This window comes from Pelecanus crispus, chromosome 17 (genome assembly GCF_030463565.1).
Source record: "Pelecanus crispus isolate bPelCri1 chromosome 17, bPelCri1.pri, whole genome shotgun sequence".
Lineage (NCBI taxonomy): Eukaryota > Metazoa > Chordata > Aves > Pelecaniformes > Pelecanidae > Pelecanus > Pelecanus crispus.
This window is the reverse complement of record NC_134659.1, coordinates 3554415-3578640: the sequence shown is the minus strand read 5'-3', so window position 1 is coordinate 3578640 and position 24226 is coordinate 3554415. Positions and strand designations below refer to the sequence as shown.

Below are 24226 nucleotides of genomic sequence, written 5' to 3'. Positions count from 1 at the left end.
GCTCCCCATCCTGACCCCATTTGCAGTATCTGGCTCCAACTCACTTCCCTTCCCGCTCTCCACAGATCCATCGAGCCCGTGATACCCCCGGGCCCTGCCCGTGGCTGCCGTGCTTCTGGCTGCTGGGCGGGAGCTGCTACGTGCTCCAGGTGCAGGCAGAAATCCCTGCCTGCTGGGGCCAGCCTTCCCTGCCTGCTGGGGACAGGGGGCTCCCCCAGCTCCCTTTCCCATGGCTTAGAAGAGGCAACTTCTCCCTGAGCAAGATTTTTGGGGAGCTAAAGAGGATGCAGAGAGAGAAAGGTGGGGCTGCAGCCTGCAGCGCTGGGTGAAACGATCAGGGTTGCTCGTTAGGCTGACAGCGGGGAGAGGGATTCCCCCGTGTCTCCCCAACATCACTGCCCTGCACCAGTGTGGAGCCAGCCTTGTCCCAGAGCATCTCCCTGCCCGGGAAAGGAGCGATGGAGAGAGGTGCAAGGGTGCAAGGTGCTCGTGGGCAGGATGGGGTGCAGGGAAAGTCTGGGCTTGGGCAGGAGTGTAGGCTGGCTCAGTGACGCGGGCTGGAGGTGTCTGTGGTCGAGGGGTACCCCCGCACCACGGGATTGCAGCGGCGTGAGGCCAGGAGTGGTGACAGGCTGGGAGGGGGACATCCCAAATCCAGCACTGGGGTCCCTGAGCCTACGAGCACACCACCTACGAGCACCAGAGACGCTGGGGAGACTGGGGCAGGGCTGGGGGATCTCAGGGACAAAATCCATGAGGAGCTGAGGGGCAGGAGCAGCCCTGAGCCTGGGGAAAGGGGTACAAGGGTGAGTTTCAAGCTGGGTCTCTGCATGGTGTTGGGCCAGGGCTGGTTACAGATTAAGGCGATGTGGGACCCCAGTGACAATCCCATGGGGCACTCTGGAAAATACACCTTCCCCCCCCCCCCCCCCCGCCCCCCCCCCCAAAAAAAAAGGGACTCCTTGGACTGCAGATGGGGTTTGCAGGTAGGATTTATTACAGCAGTCCCAATTCCACAGATGCTTTCACAAACCCATCCGCCGGCGGGGCCAGGCTCACAGGAAGGCCGAGGCATTGCTGCCCTCGGGCGGTAGCCGGCGGCACGGCACAGCGGGGCCAGGCTGGCTGCGGGGCCACAGGCTCCCCAAAAACCCCTGGCTCTCCCTCCGCCTCACGGCTCAGGTACCTCCGTCGACTCTGTCCAGGGCAGAGAGCAAGGAGGGAGAGGAAGAGCCGGCTTGTCCATGCGGTGGCAAAACATGCCTCTGCCTTGCCCTTTCCGTGACCAAAAACCAAAGCGCAGAGAGGTCGAGGAGCTGCCTGAGGCTGGCTGCGAGCAGGACGGGGACAGGCATGGGGAGGTTTCACCTACCAGGACGTGGGCATGGCCTCATTCCGCTTCGTCGCAGGAGTCCGCATCCTTGCCCTCCTCCGGGTGCGTGATCCCCGCGGCAGAGCGCGCCATGGCCTTCATCCAGCGCCGCTTCAGCTCCTCGGTGTCAGCCACGAAGGTGTAGACCTGCCGGGACTGCGCCAGCTGGAAGAGGTGGCGAGAGTCGCCCTGGGGCAGGTCCCTCACCTGGTAGCCCAGCAGCGGGATGGAGGTATGTGCTCGGACATCCTGCCAAGAGAGGAGAGCGCAGTGGGAGGCAGGGGATGGGCACGCTGGGCTGTCCCTTGCAGATGGAGACGAGCCCGGCCTCACCTGGGGGGCCGCGTAGATGTACAGCACGAGGGGATCATCCCGTGGGATCACAAACCAGCCCCGCGTGCCCCCCTTCCCGTTCTTGTCCAGCAGCTGCAGGGAACTGCACAGTAAACTCCTGCCCGATACCTCCGCGGCTCCTTTCTGCCAAAAAACCAGCAAATGAATCCCTAAAAATACCCTGTGCGGGAGGCAGAAAGGGCACCGAGCGAAGGTCATTTCCTGGGGAATTCCCTGCCCGCTCCACAAAACCCTTCCCAAAGCAGGGGCAGGCGAGGGGCGGTCCTGGCTGTGAGGCTCCTGCTGAGATCCTGTGGCGGGGAGAGCCCCGGCTGCCTGGTCCCAAGGGTCAGAGCAGAAGGGAGGGGGCTTCGCACAGCCCCCATCCACAATTAGCAGGCACCCTCCGGCCGCCGTGGGAGCGACTCCCACCCCTCCTGCTGCCAGCGCGTGGCCGGGCTGTGACAGCAAGGGTGGGGACCAGGGCAGGTGGCAGCACGGAGAGGGACAGAGGAGCAGGGCACGGGGAGGATGGGCAGAGAGGGGCAGAGCTCACCTCCAGGATGCCTTTGTGCTTCCCCTCCCGGTCCTCGAGCACCACGTGGCCTGTCAGGAAGATGTAACACTCGTGGCACACACGGTTCAGGCGGTTCCCGTCATACTGTAGCTCAGCCTTGTAGTCAGAGCAGCGGGCGCACACCACCTATGAGCACCAGAGACGCTGGGGAGACTGGGGCAGGGCTGGGGGAACCCAGGGACAAATCCATGAGGAGCTGAGGGGCAGGAGCAGCCCTGAGCCCAGGTAAAGGGGTACGAGGTGCCAGAGAGGTGCGCTCCTGCCCCAGTGGCCACCTGAGCAAGCAGGCCAGGAAGGGGGACAGGGCGACTCACGTATCCACAAGCTCGGCAGTGGTGCCTCCGGCGCACGATGGCGTTGAAGGGCTCCTTGCAGCGCATGCACATGGTCACCAGGTTGTCCCGCACCCACTGTGGGGCTCGGCGGCCCAGCTCCTCTGTCTGGGGGTGGGAGACGGCATCGCTGGGGCTGGCTAGCTGTGGTCTGGGTGGTCCCAGCCCCTCTGCTCTCGCCTTTCTCCTCCCCAGCCCTTCCCCCTGGCTGCAGCCTTCCCTCCCCAGCTATGTTTAGGTGAGGAAACTGAGGCACAGCAAGGTGGGCTCTCCCTGAGCTTCCATGCAGGGGGGTGCTGGAGGCAGGCGAGGCGTGGGGAGGGTTACCTTCAATGCAGGGGTGCCCGTCTCCAGCCCATGCACCGCTGTCTTAAAGGTCTCACTCCTCTTCTCTTTCCTGTCAATGGCATCTTGGAAGGCCTAGAGGAGAAGGCAGGGCTGGAGGGGCAGCCAGGGGGGCTGCCCCTGACACAGGCAGCGGGGGATCAGCCCCATTTGGGGCTCAGGCATCCAAGCTGGGGTGAGTGAGATGCGCCGCATCTCCCAGCACTCAGCGGTACCTTGAGCCAGGCGTTCATCTCCTCCTCAGACCTGGTACAAAACGGGAGATGAATGAGCCGGCGTCCCTCCTCCTCGAGAGGGTCTGCAGGACCGTCGCCCTTCCCCTTACCTGGCTTGCAGCTCCAGCGTCCGCTGCTTTCCTGAGAGCAGGAAGGTGTGAGGGAACTCCGTGTCATTCAGCTCCCGCACCTGAGAGACCAAAGAAAGGATGCAGAGCAGCTGAACCCACATCCAGCACGCAGGGACCTTCCTCCGTGATGTGGGGGACAGGGATTTCCCTTGGGCACGAGCCCTTCGGCCCCTCAAATCCCACGTGCACGAGGTTGCACTGCAATCTCCCAGGACCAGAGCGTATCAACCACTCCTCCTCACCCACAAAGCCGCCCCTGGCTCCAGCTCCTCCCTCCTTTCCGAGGAGGCGAGGGCCAGCAGCCACGTTACACCCCAGAGCGGGGTGCGTTTTAGGGGAGCTGGGGTCTGGGGGAAGCACAAAGACAAGGTGCCCGTCTGACCTTCATGCCGTCCACGTCGATGCGGAGGTGGACCTGGAACTCAGCGCCCACCTGGATGACCTTGGGCACGCAGTACAGCAGCATGTTGTTGAACTGGGTAGGGGGGAAGAGGAGAGGGTTGGTTGGAGCCCAGGCCCTGCCTGCTCAGAGCTGGGGGGTTCCCTGGGATCTAGGGTCCTTCACCGCCCTGGGCTGAGCCGGTCCTTGGGAAGAATCCAGCCTAAAAAGCGACTGCTTCTGCCCCAGCCCTCTCCCACCCTGCAAAGGCGAAGCAGCACTCTGGGAACGTGACATCCCCCAAGGGCGCCCAGGGGATGAGCAGGTTCCCAACCATGTCCTACACAGGGTGCCCTGCACTGGGGGACTCAAACCCCCCCCGCTCTGAATTTGTCCCTTCTGCGTAGAGATGACCCAGCAAGACCCCAGCCAGGCTGTGCTGCCCCTCTCCCCGTTCCTCTCCTATCTGCTCCCTGCCCCTTCCCCGGGCATCCCAGCTCCCACCAGGAACAGGTACTTCTCCGATGTGCTGTTGTTGCGGGTGGAGATTTTTTGGATCGGCCCCTCCTTGATCAGCTCGTTGGAGGGATCCACAATGTCGTCCTCGAGGCCCAGCCGCTGATAGACAGCCCAGAGGTTCTGCAGCCGTTCCTGGGGGAGGCAGAGGGACCTGTTTTTGTGGGGAGCTCAGCAGCTACAACCCTGTCACCCCTGGGTCCCCTCCTTCCCCACCTCCCACGCCAGCTGCTGAGTACCAGGAGAGGTGGCACAGCTCTCTCACCCCAAACTGATCTTCGAGAGCAACTCCCGGCCTTGAAACAGCTGGTCACATCACAGCTGATGTTGCAGACATGACTTCCCCAGGCTCGGGGTGACAGGGTCAGGCATCAAGAGCAGGGTCTGACCTCCTCTGCTGAACCCACAGCGCTCCTGTCCCATTTGGGGCAGGGCTGTGCTCCACTGAGCCCCACAGCAATGAGGCCATGAAGAAATCTGGCAAATCACCGTGCCGTGAGCCGCAAAGCACTGCCAGCTGGGACAGGCACTCACCATCTCGGCGATAGCTGCATTTGAGTGTTTGGCCACCATGAAAATCATCTCCAGGGCCTCTGCAACGAGAAGAGAAAGGGCGGAGGTTAAAACACTTGCTAAGGAGCTGTGGGAGAAAATCCCTGCGTCTTCCCCTCACGGGGGAGACAAGAGCGTGGTGGCTGCTGCCCTCCCCTGGACACAACCTGAATGGCCCTGAACGCTGCGCAAGCGTCTGCGTCCCGCAGGACTGTGTGGCGTGGCGTGGTGGGGTCCCGGAGGGGACAGCCAGCCAGCTCGTTTATCGCTCCATCCCAGCAGGACTGGGAGCTGCTGAGATCCGTAGGGATCTGATAGCTCCCCTAGTCAGTGCAGGTCTCCCTGGGGGATGCTCTGGAGGGACCATTCTTATCCTGAAACACCACCCCACCTTCCCTGCTGACCTCCACAGACCCTGAAAGGGCAGATTAATCCCTCTCCCTACTAGAAAAGGGTCAGACTGCGAGGTTTATCCAAGGGCATAGTGCAGCTGGTGAGAGAATCCAGGTATCCTGATGCCCACATACAACATCAGGGGTTGTTATTTCCCCTACAGACCCACCCTGCCACTCCCCACAGCAGGGAGAGCCACACAGAGCCCTTACTCTCTGCGTCCTCCCGGTCTGGAGACTCGGGTGGTAGTTTTCGGACATAATCTTTCAGGAGGAGTTCGTAGCGCGGGATCCTCTGCACAGGTTCCAGCATGTGGTGCTGCAGCGTTAGGTTAGCGCAGACCTTCCTTTTCTGGGGAGAGACACCGCGCACGGAGAGAGAAACAGTGACCAAGGCAGCTCCCACCCTCCGGTGCTTCTCCCTTGCAGGGAGATTTTGGGGAGCGTTGCTGCGGTCCCCCACCCTGCTGTGGCCCATTACCTGGATGTCAGCAATGAGCTCCTGGAAGGGTGGGGATTTCTCCGACCAGATGGTGATGAGCTCCATGGCCTTGTCGAAGTTCTTTACGTATTCGCCGTACATCTTGAGGAACGGCGCAAGCTTCTGGATCACATCCCCAATCCGTGGGTTGCAGCTCCTGTGGGAGGGAACCGCAGGCTGGCAGCTTCCTCAGTCCAGCGGGGCAGACAGACCGCGAGGGCTAAAGCAAAGGGGCGGCTTGTGCACAGTGGAGGACAGAGGTTTTTACTGCTGCGACCTGCTACGTCCCCACACAACTTCCTGCTCTCCAGACCAGGAATGTCCCCAGCTTGCAGCCAGCCTGGGCCATTCATGCCCGGGCACAGCCCTAAACCACCTGAGGTATCACCACCCTTTTCAGAAATACCCTAACATGGGCTGGAGCGTTTTAAGGAAGTGCTTTCCAGCACAAAGACATTTGGAACAAAACAGTCTGAGCTCCCTGGTCCTATTGGGAGACCAAATTCACCACCGCTCCCCCATTCTGGCAAAGCAAACCAGGGGCCCTGCCCTCCCCTCCTGCAGCTCACCAATCCTCCATGCGCTTCTGCAGCTCTGGCAGGAAGAACTTGGCGTGGAACTGGTAGATGGAGGAGATGTTGGAGAAGATCATTTTCACCACTTCCTCTGGGACTGTCTTCCCGTTTTTGGCTTCTTTCATCAGCTCTGTATAGAATATCTGGAAGAAAGAAGGGGTGAATAAAAAAGGGTCAGGAAGAGTCTCGAGGATCCCATTCCCTCTCTGAGACTGGCACGTTGCCCAGTGAAAAGGCCTGACTGTGCAGGAGGGAAATCCCAGGCCCCAAGAGAGAAGCAGGGAGGATGGAAGGCTTTGCTGCGACAAAGGTGCTCCCTGAAGGTGTGGGGTGCAGGAAGGGCAAAGGCCAGACCCATTCTCTGGCCTGGAAGACCAGCAGCCCAGTGTAGCTCTCATCTGTACAGCTTCATTCTCTTCAAAATCTCCAGTAAACAGTGCCTGGCCTGTGCATGCCCTGAACTGAGCCCGGGCACTGCCACAGGGTCCAAGCCCTGCCCAGGAGCACATGAAAATTGGTGAGTGCGGAGCCGCGCCATGGTTCTGCCTGGTTTGTCAGCACGGGGTGGCCGAGCTGTGCTGGCGGGGGCAGACAGCGGCAGGGTTATCACCTCCCAGACTTGCGTGGGCTCCTCTGCTCCCCAGCTCACCTGGTCGAGAAGGTGGAGGCGGTTGACGTAAGCCTGCTCTGTCTCCAGCAGCTCTAGAGCGATTTTCTTTTCCTCTGGTTCCTGCATGGGGAGAAGGGCTCAATCTCGTGGTCACAGATGGGACCCCCACCAGCCTGAGGGGATTCAGTTCTGTTCCCCAGTGTTCACAGACCACAGCCCAGCATCAAACTGGACCTCGCTCCATGTGAGGGCAAGTGAAGGATGTCTACAAAGCATGCAGTGAAAACAAGGGTGAAAACAAAGCTATTTTGGGGCTGTCAGGAAGCCTGGCTCATGTCCTCCTGCACCACCCCTTTCTCTGTGCCTGTTTCTCCCAGAGCACTACAGGGCCAGCGATCCCGAGGAGTGGGGCAGGGTGGGGTGGGTCAACCCCACAGTCTACAATCGCACTTAGGAACTGAATGCAGTCCTGCAGAAACGTGCCTGCAGTCAGCAAAGGGCAGCACAGCCCAGGTACACCCTGGAATGGACCTAGCTGGGCCCACCTGCGCATCTGACCCCCACGGCGTAGTTATATCAGAGCTGGAAGAGACAAGGTCTGCTTGGATCTATCTGACTATGGGGAATTTGTGCCCAAAGCATCAGGGAAGGTGGCACTTCTCTGTCACCCCACGCACCAGCCCTTGCAGGGCAGGGACTTGCTCAGCTCCAGGAGAGACCTCAGCTCAGATCCAGCCCACGTGACTCCCTGCCAGCCTCGCCTGAGCTGCCTCCAGAGCTTACCTTGCTGCCAGGCTCGAGGCCTGCGTCCTGCTGCCTCCTCCAGTTGTCGTCACTGATCTTGTGTCGGAGAGAACGGAGGCATTTGAAGCTGAGCTGCCGCTGACCCTGCTGTTCCTCCTCCTCATTCTCTTGCTGTGCTCGGTGCCTGGCAGCCATCTGGGAAAGGCTCCGGCTGGCAGGGGACGCTGGAAGCTGCTGGGGCTGGCTGGTTGCAGGAGCAGTCTGGATGTGCAGAGCCTGCTTGTCCCTCCAGGCAAATTTGTCGGCCCTGCCATGGAGGAATCGGCATGATCAGCTCACCTGCTCCCCCAGCACCGCACGGCCCACCCAGCTCCCAGGCCCAAGTTAAAGCCACCGTCCTCAAGCGAAGGCGGTAAGACCCAGCAGCACGCCAGCACTGATGCTGCTTTGCTCCGCCAGAACCCTGCGGATTCAGACTGTGGTTTGTAAGCCCACACATCCCCCAAGGGGGCCAGGATCCAGCCCCTCTTCTCCCAGTGCCTCCTTCTGATGTAGTCAGTCCCCGTCCTGCCCTAGAATGGCACGACTCTGCCGTTTAGCCCACCCACAGCCATTTATTTCCCAAAGCAGAGCCCTGCCCTTTGCGGTGCTGGCACAGCTCCGGCTTTCTGCCTGCTGCCACTGCAGAGCCAAATCAGGGAGCCAGCAGCCTTGGGCACAACGTATGCGCACACACAGCAGCCTAAAAGCCAAACAGCCAAGAGGTGTCAGCCAAAAGGAGGGCTTGTGTAGGTGGTTTTGCAGAGGGATAGGTTTTTTTGGCGGTTTTCTCTCTTCCCTTTTCTGGCAAAGACAAGGAAAACAGGTCCAGAGCAGGCATGGGGGAGAAGCCACGCAGGGCATGGGCCATGAAGATGACAGCAAGCAAGATGTCTGTCATCCAAGAGATGGTCCCTGTGGTAAATTGCTCTGGGTAGAAACTGGAAAGACATCCACCAGTGGCCTGCAGACAGAAGTGGGATGAGGAGGAGGAGAAAACCGTGATGAAACTAGACATAAAACCGCAAAGTTGAGGATAGGAAATGACTTGAGTTGCAGACATTCATCTGAAGAGGATGACGGGTCCATCCCCACGCTGATAAGCACGTGTCTATGAGCTCGGGAGCGCATCCACAGCCATGCACGCATTCCCTCCTGTCCATGGGGGCTGGCATAACCCTTCATGTGACACAGAGGCTTTATCTGTCCCTCCTGGTGCCTCCCAAAATCTGTGCCAGCCTAAACCCACTGCTGAGATCCAACAGGGAACTTCTCTCTTTCTATTTGTATCGACTTAGGCTAAACCATTTTCTGTTCCACAAGACTCACTTCCAGGTTCCGCATCTTCCTCTGAAAGTCTTTAAGTTACTTTTATTTCCTCTAAATTGAACTCACGCTTCACGATAAACAAAAACACACTGCAGCAGCAAAACGGAGGCAGATCAAACACCACAAACGGTTCCAACGTGACAACATCACAGGCCAAATTTTGACTGTGGGACCATGGGGACAACCACGCTGCTCTGGAGCCATCCAGAGCACAAAGCTCGGGGCAGAGCACGCAGCGGAGCCGCAGGTGAAGTTCCCAGAGCAGAAGGAACTCTCATGCCTGACCATTTTTATTAAGTGCTGCAAAACTCATCTGCCCAACCACCCAGACTCATTAAGGCTCACTGAGAGCACCTCACTGACACAAGGAAAGGCAAGATTTGGTATCCTGATTCAACAGATGGGGAAACTGAGGCACAGACCACAAAGACGACTCACCTCAAACCTCAGAATGGCTTCTACACCAAGGGCAAGGCAAATCCCCTTGCTCCAACCCTGGCACATGCTGTCTGCGGCCCCAGCTCAAGTGAAGCCGCTGTTTTATGGGGCTGCCATGGAGCCCAAAAGGAACTTGCTCTCCCCCTTAACATGATTCTTTCTCTTCCCTTTCCTAAGGAGCTACATCGCTGCAAAAAACTGAGGCTGGTGCCTGAGGCTCAGATCCTCCCAGATGCTCAAGCAGTTAATTCCCAGTGAAGACACTGCCTACATATTTGCAAACCAAAATCCTTTTTCCCCGGCAGCAGGAGAAAAAGCATTCACCAGCCAGGCTGACTGCAAGGTGCTGAGCGCAGAGGGAACAAGCATACCACAACCTAACCCTGAGCCAGGCACAGAAACCTCCAGCAAAGTCAGTCACATCCCACTGGGGTTTTCAGACTTCTGTCCATGACTCCACAGCAGGAGGAAGACACCAGGGCAGATCTGAGTGCTAAAGAATAGCAAATCACCTAGTTAGCCTCTCCACAGCCTCCAAACCACCTCCACAGCAGGTTTCTATCCTCCAAACCCCACACCCCGTGGAACCCTAACATACCCACAGTGCCCAGGATGCTCCCTCTTTACCAGTGCTCTTCAAACACAGCTACCAGGTTCAACACGCTCCGTTGATTATCGGCCTCTCCCTCCATGGCACCGGCTGGGAGCGGGTCCCAGGTGTAAAGGAGCTGCAGAGGCAGGTGCTGATGGCTGCGGCTCCCTTCTTCTCTCCCTCTCTCTGCTTTGAGGTGTTTCTGGGACCCACGATGTTGTTTGGGGAAGGAGGATTTGCACAAGGCGAAGACCATCTGCTGTCTTTCTTACTGCGGTAGGAGAGCTTGCCTCTGGGTTGGCCTCGGCCTCAAAAGGAAAGAGGAAGCACAGCAGGTTGCGAATAGGAGAAATGCTGAGAAAACACTTGGAATTTGTTCAGTTTGGGAGGACCTTGCTGCGTGCCCCAAACTGGCAGCGCAACCGAGCCCACAGCAGCAGCGGGGACGGCGCAAGGGCACAAGCTGGGCAGGAGGCCTGAGCGGCTGCACGGGCCTGGCTGCTGGGAGCCCCCCGCAACCGGGTGGGCTGCGTCCCACCAGGCACTGGAGCCCAGGGTGCCCCTCAGGGGCTGTGTGCGAGTCCGAACAGTCCTGCTGCTAGGAAGGGCCACGAACGGGCTGGAAGGGACCCGCTGCGGAGGAGGGAGGGGACGGGCGAGAGGCTGGCCAGCACCGCAGGCCCCATGGCGACCCCGCTCGTGTGTGTCCTGCTGGCGCCCGCCCTCTGAGGAGAGCCCTCGGGAAAGCAGAGCACAGGGCACGGCCCCACTGCGCCACATCTCGCCCTGTGCCCCACGGCCTCGCTGCCTCCCCCCTTCCCTCACAGCCCTCGGCGGCCGCCGCCGCCCCGAGCACGGCCCTGTCATGGCCGCCCCGTCCCCGCCCTCACACCGTGCCTCCGTCCCCCCCTCCCGCAATGGTTCCGCCCGCATCCCGCCCCCCCCTCCATCCCCGCCCTTCACTCAATGGTTCCTCCCGGCGCGGTGACGCAGAGACGCCTCGGGGGGCGGCGCAGGCGCAGTGGCGGCGGCGGCCATGGCGGCGGCGGCGGCGCCGCTGCCCCCGGCGGCGCGGGCGCCCCCTGGCGGTCACGGAGGGCGGGCGGCCGCCCCGGGGGGGTCTGCGGCGGCGGCCCCGGGGGAGGGGGCGGCCCGGTCCGAGGGCGCCGAGGGGCTGTTCGTGGTGCTGGGAGCCGGGCTGGCCGCCGCCAGCCACCCGCTGCTCTACGTCAAGCTGCTCGTCCAGGTCCGGGGCCGCCGGGGGGGGGGGGGGGGAAGCGGAAAGAGGGAACGGGGAGCCGGTGTATAACGGGGGATCGGGACCCCGATGTAAGGAAGGGAGGGGGACCCCTATATAGTGCCCCTATGGAGAGCTCTGTGCGCTGGGGACTGCTGTATATACACCCGCCCTTTATAACAGGGGACACGGTGGGGGCACCTATGTAACGGGGGACACCCCTGTATAAGGAGGCGGTGAGGACCCCCGTGCAACGGGAACCCCCGTATGTAACGGGGCGAGGTCAGCCTGTGTAACGGGGGTCCCTGTATGCCTGGGAGGGTGAGGGCAGCTATAGAATGGGGACGTCTGTGCAATAGGAGGAGGAGGAGACCTTCTACAGCGGGGCCCCCCATAACAGGGACGAGGAGACCCTATGTAACGGGGGGGTGAGGAGCCCCGTACAGTGGGGACTCCTTTATAGCAGGGGCATCGGGGTCCCTCTCATATGGCAGGGGATGGGGACACCCTGTAGAGTGGGGGCCCCTATAAAATGGGAGGGATGTGGATGCCCCCTGCAACGGGCACCCCTATATAGTGAGGGATGGGAAGCCCCTATACAGTAGGGGGGGATGAGGACCTGCAGTGTCCTGAGAACCCCTCTGTAATAGGGACCCCCATAAAATGGGAAGGATGAGGACCCCCTGTGCCCTGGGGACCCTGGATAATGGGGAAGAGACTGCCCATGTCATGGCCCCCCATGTATCTGAGGGTGACGGCGGGGGACACAACCCTTTGGCAGCTCGCAGATGCCGGGATCAAGGCCCCAGGGCTTTGGGAACGCCAGGACAGGGGCCGGGACCTGCTCATGGCGTTTCTCTTGCAGGTTGGGCATGAGCCACTACCTCCAACCGTGGGAAGAAACGTGCTGGGGAGGAAAGTCCTGTACTTGCCTGGCTTCTTCACCTACGGTGAGCGAACGTCCCTCCCTGCCAGTGCAAGGTCCTGCCCAAAAACGGGGCTGGGAGCTGCCAGGTAGACCGAGCTGACCTCCAGCAGCACTCCCACATCCCTGGCAGCATCCTTGGGATCATTCTGAGGCTGCAAGGAGACATAAAACACTACAACTAGTCACAAAGCTGTCAGGTTTACCTAACTGTTGCTGGCAACAAGGAGGTGGCGGCCCCGGCACATTGCTCTGGGTTTGCACCATAGCAGGGAGGGCGGTGGGGTTTTAGATGGTTTGTTGGTGGAGGGTTTTGTGTGTGTTAGAGACAGCAAAGCGCCTTTCCTTGCTACAAAACAGCCCTGCAATAACTTGGCCCCCTGCCCTGCTCATTTGTGTTGTAGATGGGGCCTTAAAGGGACAGAAATACCAAGAAAAGGGAGGGTAATATGTTTTGAAGGAAAAAAAAAAGTACTATTTTTCTCTTTTTGTGGCTGGAGCAGCACAGGAGAGGCAGGTGGATACTCTGTGACCTTGGGGGTTGCTTTCACAGCGGCTTTGCTGTGGGGAAGGAGAGCTCACAGTCCTGAAAGCCAAGTTGGGCTGATACCAAAATTGGACAGCAGCACCCGTGGGGCAGGGGGACCCAGCACAGGACCAGTACGAAAGCACTGCAGACCTGTCCCGGAACACACAGGGCTGGAAATGTGCCGGTGCTGCCCTTTGGAAGATGGATTTTCCAAACAGATTTCCAGCATTGCGTGATGGAGATGTGCAGAGCCTCCCTGGCTTCCCTTGGGACAGCAAAGGATGGGGGGCAGGAGCAGTCAGTACCCACAAGCACACAGTGGGTTGTATTCCACCGTGTTATATCAGGGAGAAATTGGATCCTTTGGCTTTTTTTTTTTGGCTGGAGACCTGAGGAAGGTTGCGGGGGAGAAGGTGGCAGGGCAGGAACTCAACCTGGTTTGTGAGATCCATATTAACCCTGAGTCTGACCCCCCCCGGGGTGGAGGGAGAAGGTGACACCACATGAGATGATCCCTCCCTACCTTGGTTCTGTCCAAACTGCCTTGTAGCCCTTTCAGGTGAGCAAAACAGTCAAAAGATGAGAAGTAGCCCAAAATACTGGAGCTATCCTTCCAGATTAGACAGATATGACAGGGAATACTTAAGGATTCTTTGCATCCTATATGAAATTTATTTAGGACTGTTAGAATAAAGCACTTATGGTGGGACTGCAGAGCGGCTGCTGTGCTGTGCCGAGCTCTGGCACAGTTTCGGCTGAACGCCGGTGGTGTTCGGGATGCTCTCCGCGAGTTGGCCGGTTCCCGACTGACGGCAGCCTGGTGTTTTCTTACCCAGCCAGACACATTGTGAAAGTGGATGGGAAAAGAGGCCTCTTCCGCGGTCTCACTCCTCGCCTCATCTCAAGCACTTTATCAACCATCACCAGGGGGAGCGTGAAGAAGGTAAAGGTCGGCTTCTCTCTCCGTAAATCAGCTTCCTGGGTTGGCCGGTGCTACTGCGGCGGAGCCAGGGAGCCTGCACATGATGCTTGCACCCAGCCACGATCGCACGTGGAGGAATAAAGTGCCCATCCCTCTCCATCTCTGAAGGGCTTTGAACAGTCCTCCAGGACAGGAGAACACTGCCCATATCCCTAAAACTTGCTTTTTAAACAATTTTAATTTAATTTGAACAACCACTTGCCTTTTATCTTTAGTAAGCAGTTTCGTGACACCTCTCTTCCCCTGTTTTGCTTTTCATCCTTCCTTCTCCTATGTTCCTTCTTGCCTGTTTTTTCTTCTCCTTTTCTTCTCGTCCCATCTAGAGTGCAACTGCTCGTGGTTTCCTCCTGTCCTCAGGCATCGAGGGTTTGTGGGTCAGCGTCTCCATCAGCTTTGACCATATGTTTCTTCTCTCTCCACTCAGGCCTTTCCACTGGAAGACATGGAGCACGTTTCTAACAAGGATGATGTGAAGACCTCCCTTAGGAAAGTGGTGAAAGAGGTGCGAAGTGGATATTGCATGTTGATGAGTGATCGGGGAGGTCGCATTGAGGATGTGCCTGGAGAGCAGAGGAAGCTTAAACTGTGGGCTGCAGGTGAAATTACTTGGAGAGAAACTCTGGGTGAAAAGGCTGTGGTATTTAGTAGCCACTCTGGCTGTCCAGCTGTGAAATATTTTGTAGGAATAGAGGTTTATCACAAACAACAGATTTCAAAAGAGGGACCTGAAATGCGTTTCCCTACACTAAGGGAAAGGGCCTGATCTGTGCAGGTGGAGCAGTGCAGCTTTTCATACAGGTGTGCTTTTTTCCTCCCCAGACATCTCACGAGATGATGATGCAGTGCGTGTCCCGGGTTGTCTCACACCCGCTGCACGGTGAGTCCTGTCCCTCTGCCTGGCAGCCCTCTCCAGACTGAGAATCGCCCCAAAACCCCGTTTCCTTGATGTGCTTCTCCATCAGAAATGGCTTCTTATGAAACTGCGGAACAGATGCAGGTCTGAGTGGTTGCTTAGGGAGGCTGACACTTGCGTTGCCCTTCAGGGCCTAACTCAGCCAAGCAGCGAGGTGCTCTCTTCCCATTCATCCAAGAGCTTGTCCTAGAGATCCTGTTGCGGTTAGGGCCAGAAATCCTTCCCATCACTTACATACTAGGGGAGGGCACTGGTTTCTAACGAGTCTTGCAGCGATGAGGACCACCAAGAGGAGCTGGAGGTGATGCGAGTTGAGGGAAGGGAGGGCAGAAGGGTCAGGTTGCATTTTCCTTCGCATCTGTTGCAACCCAAACTGGATTTGTTTCTTTGTCAGCCCTGTGTTTCTTTCCTCATAGTGATCTCTATGCGCTGCATGGTCCAGTTCGTAGGCCGGGAAGTCAAATACAGGTGAGCGGCTGCAGGTCTGAAGGGTTTGGGCGCACAGAAGCGTGAGTTCTGGAATCAGCCATGCCAGATGCTCCCGTGGAGTGGGGGCTATGGCAACCCAGGAGGTTTGGGAGACTGAAAAGTGAATCTGAGCCGTGGTTAGAGGGTGGGTAACTGCGGGGTGAAGGGATGTGGGAAGGCTGGGCTGTGCCCCTGATGTGCCTCATGCCCATGGGGGTTTTGGTGGCTGTAGCACACCTTGCTGCTCACACAGTGAGTCTCCTGCCTTTTGCTTTAGGTGTTAATAGGAAGGGAAGTCAGCAGGGAGGCAGTTAGGTAATACAAGGTGGTGCTACAACCCTGCTAGCCTGCAAGATTTTTCCAAGCCTTTTTCAGTAATATCTACCTCACTGCAGGGCAAAACTGCACTGAACACCTGAAAGTGTGTTAGACACGATTGCAGCTAAACCACGACTGCCAGTGCGAGCTCCCAGAGGCGGGACAGGGTTCTTGGGTTGAGAATCAGCCTAATCGACGCAGATTACGTGCTGTGGCACGTGTATCCGCTCACACAAAGCCAAGCAGAGCTCTTCCAGCTTCAGCATTTAAACAGTTGTCAGGAAGCTGAGTGTTGTCCCAGGCGTTATTGCAGACAAAACCCTCCTTCACGGGTTGAGGAGAAGCAGCAGAACAGAGCTGCCTGCTGCATTGCTGGTGTGATGGCAGGGCGGGACGCAGCTATGGCTGGTGGCTGCAGAGCGCACGTGAAGCTGCATGGGACAGAGACAGAGCAACCCCTGCACGCTTACAGCTCTTTTCCTTTCTCGGCAGTGGTGTGTTCAGCGCCATCGGCAGGATATTTAAGGAAGAAGGGATCCTGGGATTCTTTGTGTACGTGAGTTGTTTAAATACTTTCTCCCATAGTCTGAAGGCGCTGATGACTCTTCTGGCTGCTCTGCTAACCTCAGTTAAAGGAGTCGTGCTGAGCTCCCCCCATCTGAAACCTTGTCTGACCGCAGGACTCTCACATCACTCCCATGAGCACAGATTAAATCTGTGCCTTTGACCGCACTCCAGTTTGACCATTAAGTTTGCCCCAGATCTTATCTTCAATCAAACCTTCAGAGCCCAGGGAAACCCCTGTATTTTCTCTTACCTTTCTTTTTCCCTTTGGCACTTCTTTGTGTTTCAGTGAAGGGGCATTTAAAGCATTTGTTTGTGCAACAGGCACCAAGATCAAGCGCAACAATGAGACCCCTTGTTGAAATAAAAGCCAGGGCCTGGATAAGCAGCACGTTCCTCTGAAGAGCACCGTGGGTGCTTGGAACGAGCAGGTGGTTTGTGCCTGCAGCAGGTTCGCCTGTACGGCAGGAGCGTGATGCTGCCCAGAGCAGCGGCGTTGCTGCCTGGACCTGAAGCTGAAAGATGCTTCCAGCCGCTTACAAGCGCAGCAAATTGATGGCATCGCCTAAAGGGGAAGTCTAGTGGACACCTTTTTGCTTGAACCCTTAATTAACACTTCTTGCCTTTTTTCCCCCACATCTATATAAAAGCAGAACCACCTGCTGCCTCCGCTCCCGGTGGGGAGATAACTCACTTTGTTATGTCAATAACAGTAAAGGCAGCTCTGAAATTTCAGGAGGGCTTTTCAGGCCTGATGCCTTTAGCTCTGCAATCACAAAATTTGGGCCTCCATAGGAAACATGAATGCATTAGGAAGAGGCAAGCAATCACAGGGGGTCTCACCCTGTCCTTCCCCAAGGGGAAAGGGCCAGGGGTCTGTGGAGACCCCATCACTTGAGTGTCACCGCCTCTTCCTTCTGCGGCCCCCAGCTTCTCTGCTGAGTTGTGCAGCCCCAACTCTCCTCCATCAAATACAGGTTCCTCTGGGATGCTCCCTGTGCGTGGGGCACGGCCAGAGCGTGCTGCCTGGCAGCCCTCCCTCTCCTCCACCTCCCGAGGAAATAACATGAAAGGAGCTGCTGCATTCCCTTCCTCCACATAAAATAAACACTGTTGGTAGCCTAATTAAACTTAATAGTTCACAGGAAAGGCTTTAACACAACCCAAAATGTCTCAGGAGGGCTCTGAAGTTGTACGTGCTCTACAACCCCGCTAGGAAATCACACTGCTGTGAAGGGAACGCAAACTGCATCTGTAGGACCAAACTGCTCCTTCTCTGCTCTCAGCCCTCCTAACAATCCAAACACATCTGCTCCCTTAAAATCATTGCGGCGCACTTGTTTCTCATGGTCTTATAACCTCTCTGCAGCAATAACAGCGGCACACGTTCACTCTGGATGTGTGCCTGGCTAGAGATAAAGACTTTTCAGGGGATGGACTTATCTCACTTCCCCTCCTATCTGCATCAGTCTCCTGCCTGCCAGCAAACCAGAAAGATATTCCCGGGGCTCCGAAACTGCTGTGCACGGTCAGCTTGAAGATGGCTTGTCCCAGCTCCCCGGCACTGGGGTTTCTCCTGCTGGGTTGCATCACCGTACACTGTGCAGGCTTCCTCATCTGCCTGCTGCTGTTTCAGCTTTTAATGACTTGTCATCTTCTAAAAATATTCCTAGTCCGGATCTCCTTGGACACCTCACCATGCGTGAGAGTTGTAGCACAATGAATTTGGTTTTTTTAGACCCCTTCTGCAGCTCTCTCAAACCCTTGGTCTCCAGTCATCCCATAAACTCAGGCCCAGCATCCATCATTACTTTGATGGCAGAGGAGAGAGAGGGGTGGGATCCTTATTGCAAACAGAACAAATGATCCGATTATCTTATCGACAGATGGGTGAGGTTTTGCTTAAACAGCTGCCATGGCCCAGTCCTGGACCAGCCCTCTGTTTCTGGACTTTATTAAGCCCCTGTTGTATCTGCAGCAGCTCACGAGTCTGCTTCAGACTTGACTTTGAGTTAAAGGATTTTTTTTACAAAGGCTGAATGCTAAATGCAAAGCAGACCATCTCTTTGGGACCAGAGAGCTTTGATTTCTTAGTCCTGTCCATTGCTCTCATGTATCACATCTTTTAAGCCAGCAGATCTTCTGTTGAAGACTTCTGCTGTGCCTAGCCCCTGAGACCTCGGCTGCGTCTCCAGAGCTGCCACAGCCTTGACAATACACAGGTTGTCTTCAGAAAGTATAAGCCCTAACACCAAGCAAGCAAAGCAGGCTGGATCAGAGCATGCAGTCCTTGTTGCCGTTCTGCTGCTGCAGCAACCACAGCAGGAAACAAAACTGGTCCCCTTCTCTGAAGGGCAGCATGGTGTTTGGGAAGAAATCAAGGACTTGAACTAGGGTGCTTAGAGGTGGCCCTTTCCAGCCAGCAAACACTCGTGTGGCTCTCAACAGGCTCGTTTTCAGAACTGTCTCAACACATCTGCTGGTGAAACAGGCAGGTTTAACACGCACCTGGATCCTTTTGCAGTGGAACAACTGCACAGCCAAAGCAGGAGGCCCCTGTGCTTGACGCCTCTGCTGCTGCAACAGATGCTGCAGGAGCTCTGACGAACTGGAGAAACCTTCTGAAAGGCTTTGTTAATATTTTAGTGCCATTAGCTGCAGAAGCTGGGGGTGCTTGTGCTGCTGGGAGCTCCAGCCTGCGTGTCGATGAGAGTCGTAAGCCAAAGCAGCACATCACCCGTGTCCTGTGCTCTCAGATGGCAGCAGGGACGGGGAAAATCAGGGGCTGGAGTGCTGCCCCCAGTTAATCCCCCTTTGCAGTAGAGCAGGTTTTGCAGGAACTACCCCCCTCATTTTAATTTCCAGAAGGAGGGAGATTCCACAAAGAGATTCCACAAACTTCTAATTCTGCATCCGGAAGAGCATCTGCAAAATGAGCTTAACAGAAACCTGCTTCATCTGTGTCTTGCCTGGGTTTCAGAGCAGGAGTTGGGCCAAGAAGGGATTTGGGGTAGAACAAGGGGACTTGGCTGAGTCATGCCCAAACAACAGATCCCACACTCCTACTCCAGAGCATCCCCTGTCCGGAGCAGCTGGCAGCACGTGTAGGACCACATTTGAAGGCCGGGGGAGCTCTTCCCTGAAGTCTCCGCTTTTCCCTTCAGTTCTTCCCAAAGTAAAGATGCATTTTGGGGGAATGGGGTTCCTTTACGCTGGTGGAAGGAGTGAGGGAGGGCTGGGCACCTCGGAAGGCGGCACTGGGACCCTTCTGCACCTCACACCCCTCTTTGCTGTTGCAGCGGCTTAGTCCCTCACATCCTGGGGGATGTCATCTTCCTCTGGTGCTGCAACCTCTTGGCTCACTTCATCAACACCTATGCAGTGGACGATAATGTGAGTGGAAGTGCCCGATGGAGGGTTTGGGGGGCCTGTACCAAGCAGCTGCAGTTGGAGGGAGTTAATGGGAGGTTAATGGCTAATTTAGTACAAACAGACACTGGGCTTTGGATAGAACACTGTAAAAGTGCTAAAGGTGCCATGTCAGCTCAGGGCTGCGTTTCAGCTGCCATTTAAGGGATCAGGTTTGATAGCAAATGTTTCTCCTGGCTCTCAGCTGGGATGCAGTGTGGTCACTGTTGCTTTCTGTCTTCTTTCCCTGCCCCACACCCATCGTCTCAGGCTCAGAGGGATATCATGTAGTGACAGTGACAGCCTGGTGTCATCCGCCTCCTCTGTAATCCCTTTGGTTTCTCTTTCCAGTTCAGCCAGGCATCGGTGATCCGGAGCTACACAAAATTTGTGATGGGGGTACGTAGGCAACTGCCATGTCATTTCTCTTCTTGACACCTGTTGGGTTAGAGCTCATGGTCTGGGAGAAAAGGCTGGTCTGTACTTTATATCCAAAGATGAGGATAACTTTGCTAACATGCAAAAGCTGGAACTAGCTTTTTTGACATGGTGAACATTAAGAGAGGTTACTGTTTTTCTGTGCTTTCAGATCGCCGTAAGCATGCTGACGTACCCATTCCTTCTCGTGGGAGATCTCATGGCAGTGAACAACTGTGGGTATGTCTGTCACACTGAGATCTAAGGCTTTCCCTTCCTTTCTTCCAGCCCCTTGTTGTCTGAATCCTCTGCTAACGATCGTAGAGCTTTCATACAGAACCATAAACTATATGGCACCTCACGGAGTTGGCTCGTTTCCTGTCCCAGGTCGCTTATAATTTTAGATCAGAGGGCACAGACAAGAGCAGCGTAAAAGCTCAAGTGGAGAGAAATAGGGAGAGTCATCGTGGTGCGGTCCGATCTGAACTAGACCGGAGGCAGAAGGGATCAAAGGGACCGTGCTGGCTCGGGGGAGCAGCACGAGGGAAAGCAAAGCTCTTAATGCGGCGATGGGTGCAGACAGGAGCAGGACCAAGCTTGCTTTCCCAATCCCACTGCTGCAAGAGGTCTTCTGCATTTATGCTTTTGGGAAGCGGACTGGATGCAAGCCGCTGGTGTAGTGTTTTCTCGATATCCGCTGGCTCTTGAAGGTGTAGATAGAGTGTATAGTCCTGGACTCTCAACGTATCCAGGTAAAGCTCCTTTGTACACTCCAGGGGTAATTAAATTACATGATCCATTGCATTGTAAGTAACGAGCTGGTCATTTGGCCTTCAGCCTGGTGTGGACACTGTTTGTGTCCTCACTTACACTTATTGCTGCTCTTGTGTTACCTGTCTGGATAATGTGACATCTGTACAGACCGGCTCAGCTATTTCTTGTTGCCATGCAGGTTGCGTGCCGGCCTCCCTCCCTACGCTCCCGCGTTTACATCCTGGATCCACTGCTGGAGGTATCTCAGTGCTCAGGTGAGGGAGCAGGGCACACGCGGGGCTTTGGGCTCCCTCTGCTCCTACCTGAGGTCTCTGGTGCTGCCCAAAAAGCGCCTGTGCTGCATCCTTGGTGTGCTCTGTAACTCCTTCCGTTCTGGCACTGGTACCACGCATGGCAGTACTGGTGTGCCCATTACATGCCCTGAGCTTGCAGCCTGTTAGCCAACGCACTGCATGCAGCAAAGCAAGATGGCTCTGCCCCTTGCCATCAGTCGTCCCTGGGGGAAATGCCCAATGCCAGCACCCACAGGGCTGAAACCCCACTTTCTCCTCTAGCAACGCGGGGTGCTCAGGCCTTGCAGCGGCCATGAGTCGGTCCCCAGCTGCAATTCCCTGGCCGGGTCTCGGCACGGCTGCCCTGACCCTGTGCTCTCTCTCCTCCTCAGGGGCAGCTCTTCCGCGGCTCCAGCCTGCTCTTCCGCAGAGCGCCCATGCCAGCCGCCTGCTTCCCCATCGACTGACTCCTGGGCAGGGAGAAGCGATGAACTTGGACTCCTCAAGAAACCCTAAGCTTGTTTCGATATATGTATATTTTTTCTTTTCGATCCAAAGTCTGTGGTGCCAGAACAAGACACCTCTTCTCCAGCAAGGCCAACAACAAGTTGGCTTCTGGAGATCTGGCTTCAGGCTCCAGCTGGACCAAAGCCCCATCCTCATGGCTGTCTCGACCGGGACATGTAGCAGAGAGAGCAGAAGGGAGTTGTCTTGTCTCTTTGGTCCGGGCTGTAGCTCTCGGCATCACTGGGGAAGTCTGGGAAACCAGAAAATGCCCAGGTACTACACGAGCCAGCTCCAAGATGCAGACACAAAAGACTGCTTCGTTCTGCCTGAGCTGAGAAGCGGCAGGAGATGCAAGGTCGCCTTGCTGGGAAGGCTACGCCGGCTGACCAGCCTCACCTCCTCTGGAGAGGGCAAATGCTTGCATGGCAGGTAGCTCATCCTGGGCGAGATCAACCCTGTGACCCATATTTAAAGTTTTGAGAGTACCTGAACACTGGGGAGCACGCCACCTCCCACGGGCTTGAAAGAGAAATTCTAGTATCAAAACAGAAAAGGGAAACAGAGTCACACTACAAAGAGGCAGGTATGGCTCAGCTCCAGGGCAGCGTTGGGACTTGGACATGGAGGGGCGCTTGGGGAGGGATGTGCGCTGCAGATGGGAGCTGCTTTGGGAAGGCTTTCTGCAGCGGGACGGGCTGTATTTAGGATACGCCCAACAGAGCTGCTGGGGGTAACCTGGGCAGGCAGCCTGTACGCATTTCTCAGGAGATGGGTCCTGGGTGGGACCGGCCCATGCTTGGGTGCAGCGTGTCTCCGTACCGGCACAGCTGCATCCCTTCGGTGTCTCCCAGCTGGCAGCACCACGAGCCCTGCCGGGCTCCTGCCGAACCCGAGCATCGCCGCTTCACTGATGGACGCGGAGCTACGCGTTTTGGCACTGGGCTGCTGCCTGGCAGCGTCCTGCTAATAGCTACATGCCAAACAGCTCGCCTTGCAGGAGGGGCTTGGTCCATTGCTGTTTGGAATGAAGGAATAAACCTCAAGCTGGCCAAAGGCTTGTGAGGCGTCGGGGTCAAGGGCTCCTCGTGCACACAGGAGCACGGCCAGCCCTTGCATAGCAGAGCTCGCCGGTGGCGGCAGGGCAGGATTTATCCTCAGCTCCCCACACAAGAGGGTTTTTTTTGGGGTTGTTTTTTTTTTTTGCACCAGTCTGCACTGTCACAGCAGCCAGGCAGATTTCCCCCATTTTGGTTCCCCCACGAAGCAGTCTTTTGCACAGAGGTGTTGCTGCACTCCCTGGGAAGAGGTTTTGGGGTCGTTGAGCAGGTTCTCCGGGTGCTGCAGCAGCGGGGGTCACATCCCATCCTGGTCCTCTGGGGACCCCAGCCTGCATCACACAGGGGTCCTTCATCTGTCAGATGGGTTTGATCCGCACCTCCCAGCCAGGGCCTGTGGGACAGCGCTGGTACGCGCTGGGACCGGTGGTTCCCACCCAGCTCCCTTCAGTGTTGTGAAGTCAGTCCTGTCTGTCCTTCCTTCCTCCCATACAGTTTATGTTACAGTAACAAAAGTTAAATAATGCATGGCCCCGTTCCCTAACACCAGAGATTTATTTCAAAGAGGATTTAACTGTGCTCCGAAATACAACTAAAAAACAACTCTTGGGTGTTTTTTTTAAAACGTTAATTTTTTCTGCTTAACGGGCTCCCTCACTCAGGGAAGGTTTCAGTTTAACACAGGCATTTCCTTTGGTTTCTTCCCCAAAGCCAGGGCTAAACCAGCTGTTGCAAACTCAGATTCCCTCTGATCCTCCTCACCTCTGTGGAAGGTCAGCAGGTTTAGGCTGAGCAAACTGGGAGCACCTGGAGCGAGTGTGGAGGCAGCAGTGGGCTCAGCTGCTTGAAACCACACACAAAAGTAGATATTTGGAGTTCAAAACTGACCCTGAGCAATTCTGGAAGGGCTGACAGAGACCCTTTGCTGCTGTCAGACCCGCTCTGAGCCCATCGGGTGGGCTCAGCCGCTCCATCCTCCCCTGTGCAGCTCGCAGGGTCCCTGCCCACCTGCCCTGTAACACATTAGCTGGTTTCTTGCCTACCCCAGCACTGGGTACCCAACAGCTCCCAGCTCGCGCAATGCCTGCTCAGGAACACATGCCTTTGCCTTCCAAATTAAGGCCACCTTCTGCTGCTCACATGCCTGTAAAACCTCCTATACCCTGCACGCAGCCTGGCTGCAGCCACTGCAATGGAAAGTGCCATTTCCTTTCCTTTAAGGATTTTACCTAAGGAATTTACCTAAATCTGCACCAGAGCAAGCATCCTGCCGGCAATTTCTGCCCAGTTCACTGGGACCCATGAGGTTTGCTGAAAACGCAACACTTGAATATAGTTTTTGGGCAATTGAAATGAAAACCATGTTTCAAAGGTTTCAGTGCATGGCCTTACCCTGAAGCAGGGGCTGCCATTCATAGGATGATTAAATATTTCCTTCCCTCCTCCTGTTTCTAACCCTGGTTCTTCTTGTCCCACACTTCATTTGAGGTGTTCCACCACAGGGACAGCATCTGTACCAGGAGCAGGGAAGGAGACAACCCAAACTGTGCTTGAGTACCCCCCCTCCCTTAAATTGCCGCCCCGTTAGTGGGTGCCCAGCCCCGCAGCTGGTGCTCGTGTCACACAGCTGATGGGAATGGGGCCCTGCTCCCACAGGAGAGGGGATCCAGGGTGAGACCTGCCCTGGGGAGAACAAATGAAGGGGTGTAGGAGGAGGTTTCGGTCCGGTGCCTGGGATGGTGCCGGGGATTTCTCCCACCTACGGCCCCAGCGCTCCCCTATCTGCCCAGGAAACAAACTTAGGTTTAAATATTGACTCTCTCCTGCACAAAACCGGGGATGGGTGGAGATTGCTGCCGTTCTGTGCCTGCGTGGTTTATCAGCCTTCAGTGGAAAACAGAGATT

At 56.5% G+C, this 24226-nt stretch overlaps 2 protein-coding genes across 2 annotated transcripts; one reads left to right on the top strand and one right to left on the bottom strand.

Annotated features, from left to right (window-relative positions):
* Positions 1-1390: 1390 nt before the first annotated feature.
* Positions 1391-10052, bottom strand: FGD2 (FYVE, RhoGEF and PH domain containing 2). Its single transcript, XM_075722323.1, has 17 exons — positions 9988-10052; positions 7894-7896; positions 7594-7861; positions 6850-6930; positions 6195-6343; positions 5626-5782; positions 5358-5496; positions 4735-4793; positions 4189-4335; positions 3688-3780; positions 3285-3364; positions 3175-3205; positions 2942-3034; positions 2597-2722; positions 2262-2408; positions 1706-1849; positions 1391-1621 (listed from the first exon to the last, which is right to left on the bottom strand). The coding sequence occupies exons 1-17, from the start codon at positions 10050-10052 to the stop codon at positions 1391-1393; spliced, it is 2013 nt and encodes a 670-aa protein (XP_075578438.1).
* Positions 10053-10918: 866 nt separating this feature from the next.
* On the top strand, positions 10919-21889 carry MTCH1 (mitochondrial carrier 1). The gene is given in 13 exon segments (XM_075722285.1): positions 10919-10990; positions 10992-11198; positions 12055-12139; positions 13480-13586; positions 14050-14127; positions 14445-14502; positions 14955-15006; positions 15817-15876; positions 19188-19281; positions 19648-19695; positions 19886-19953; positions 20666-20741; positions 21152-21889. Coding segments are annotated over 13 exon segments (1080 nt in total). The 3' UTR covers positions 21227-21889.
* Positions 21890-24226: the final 2337 nt, after the last annotated feature.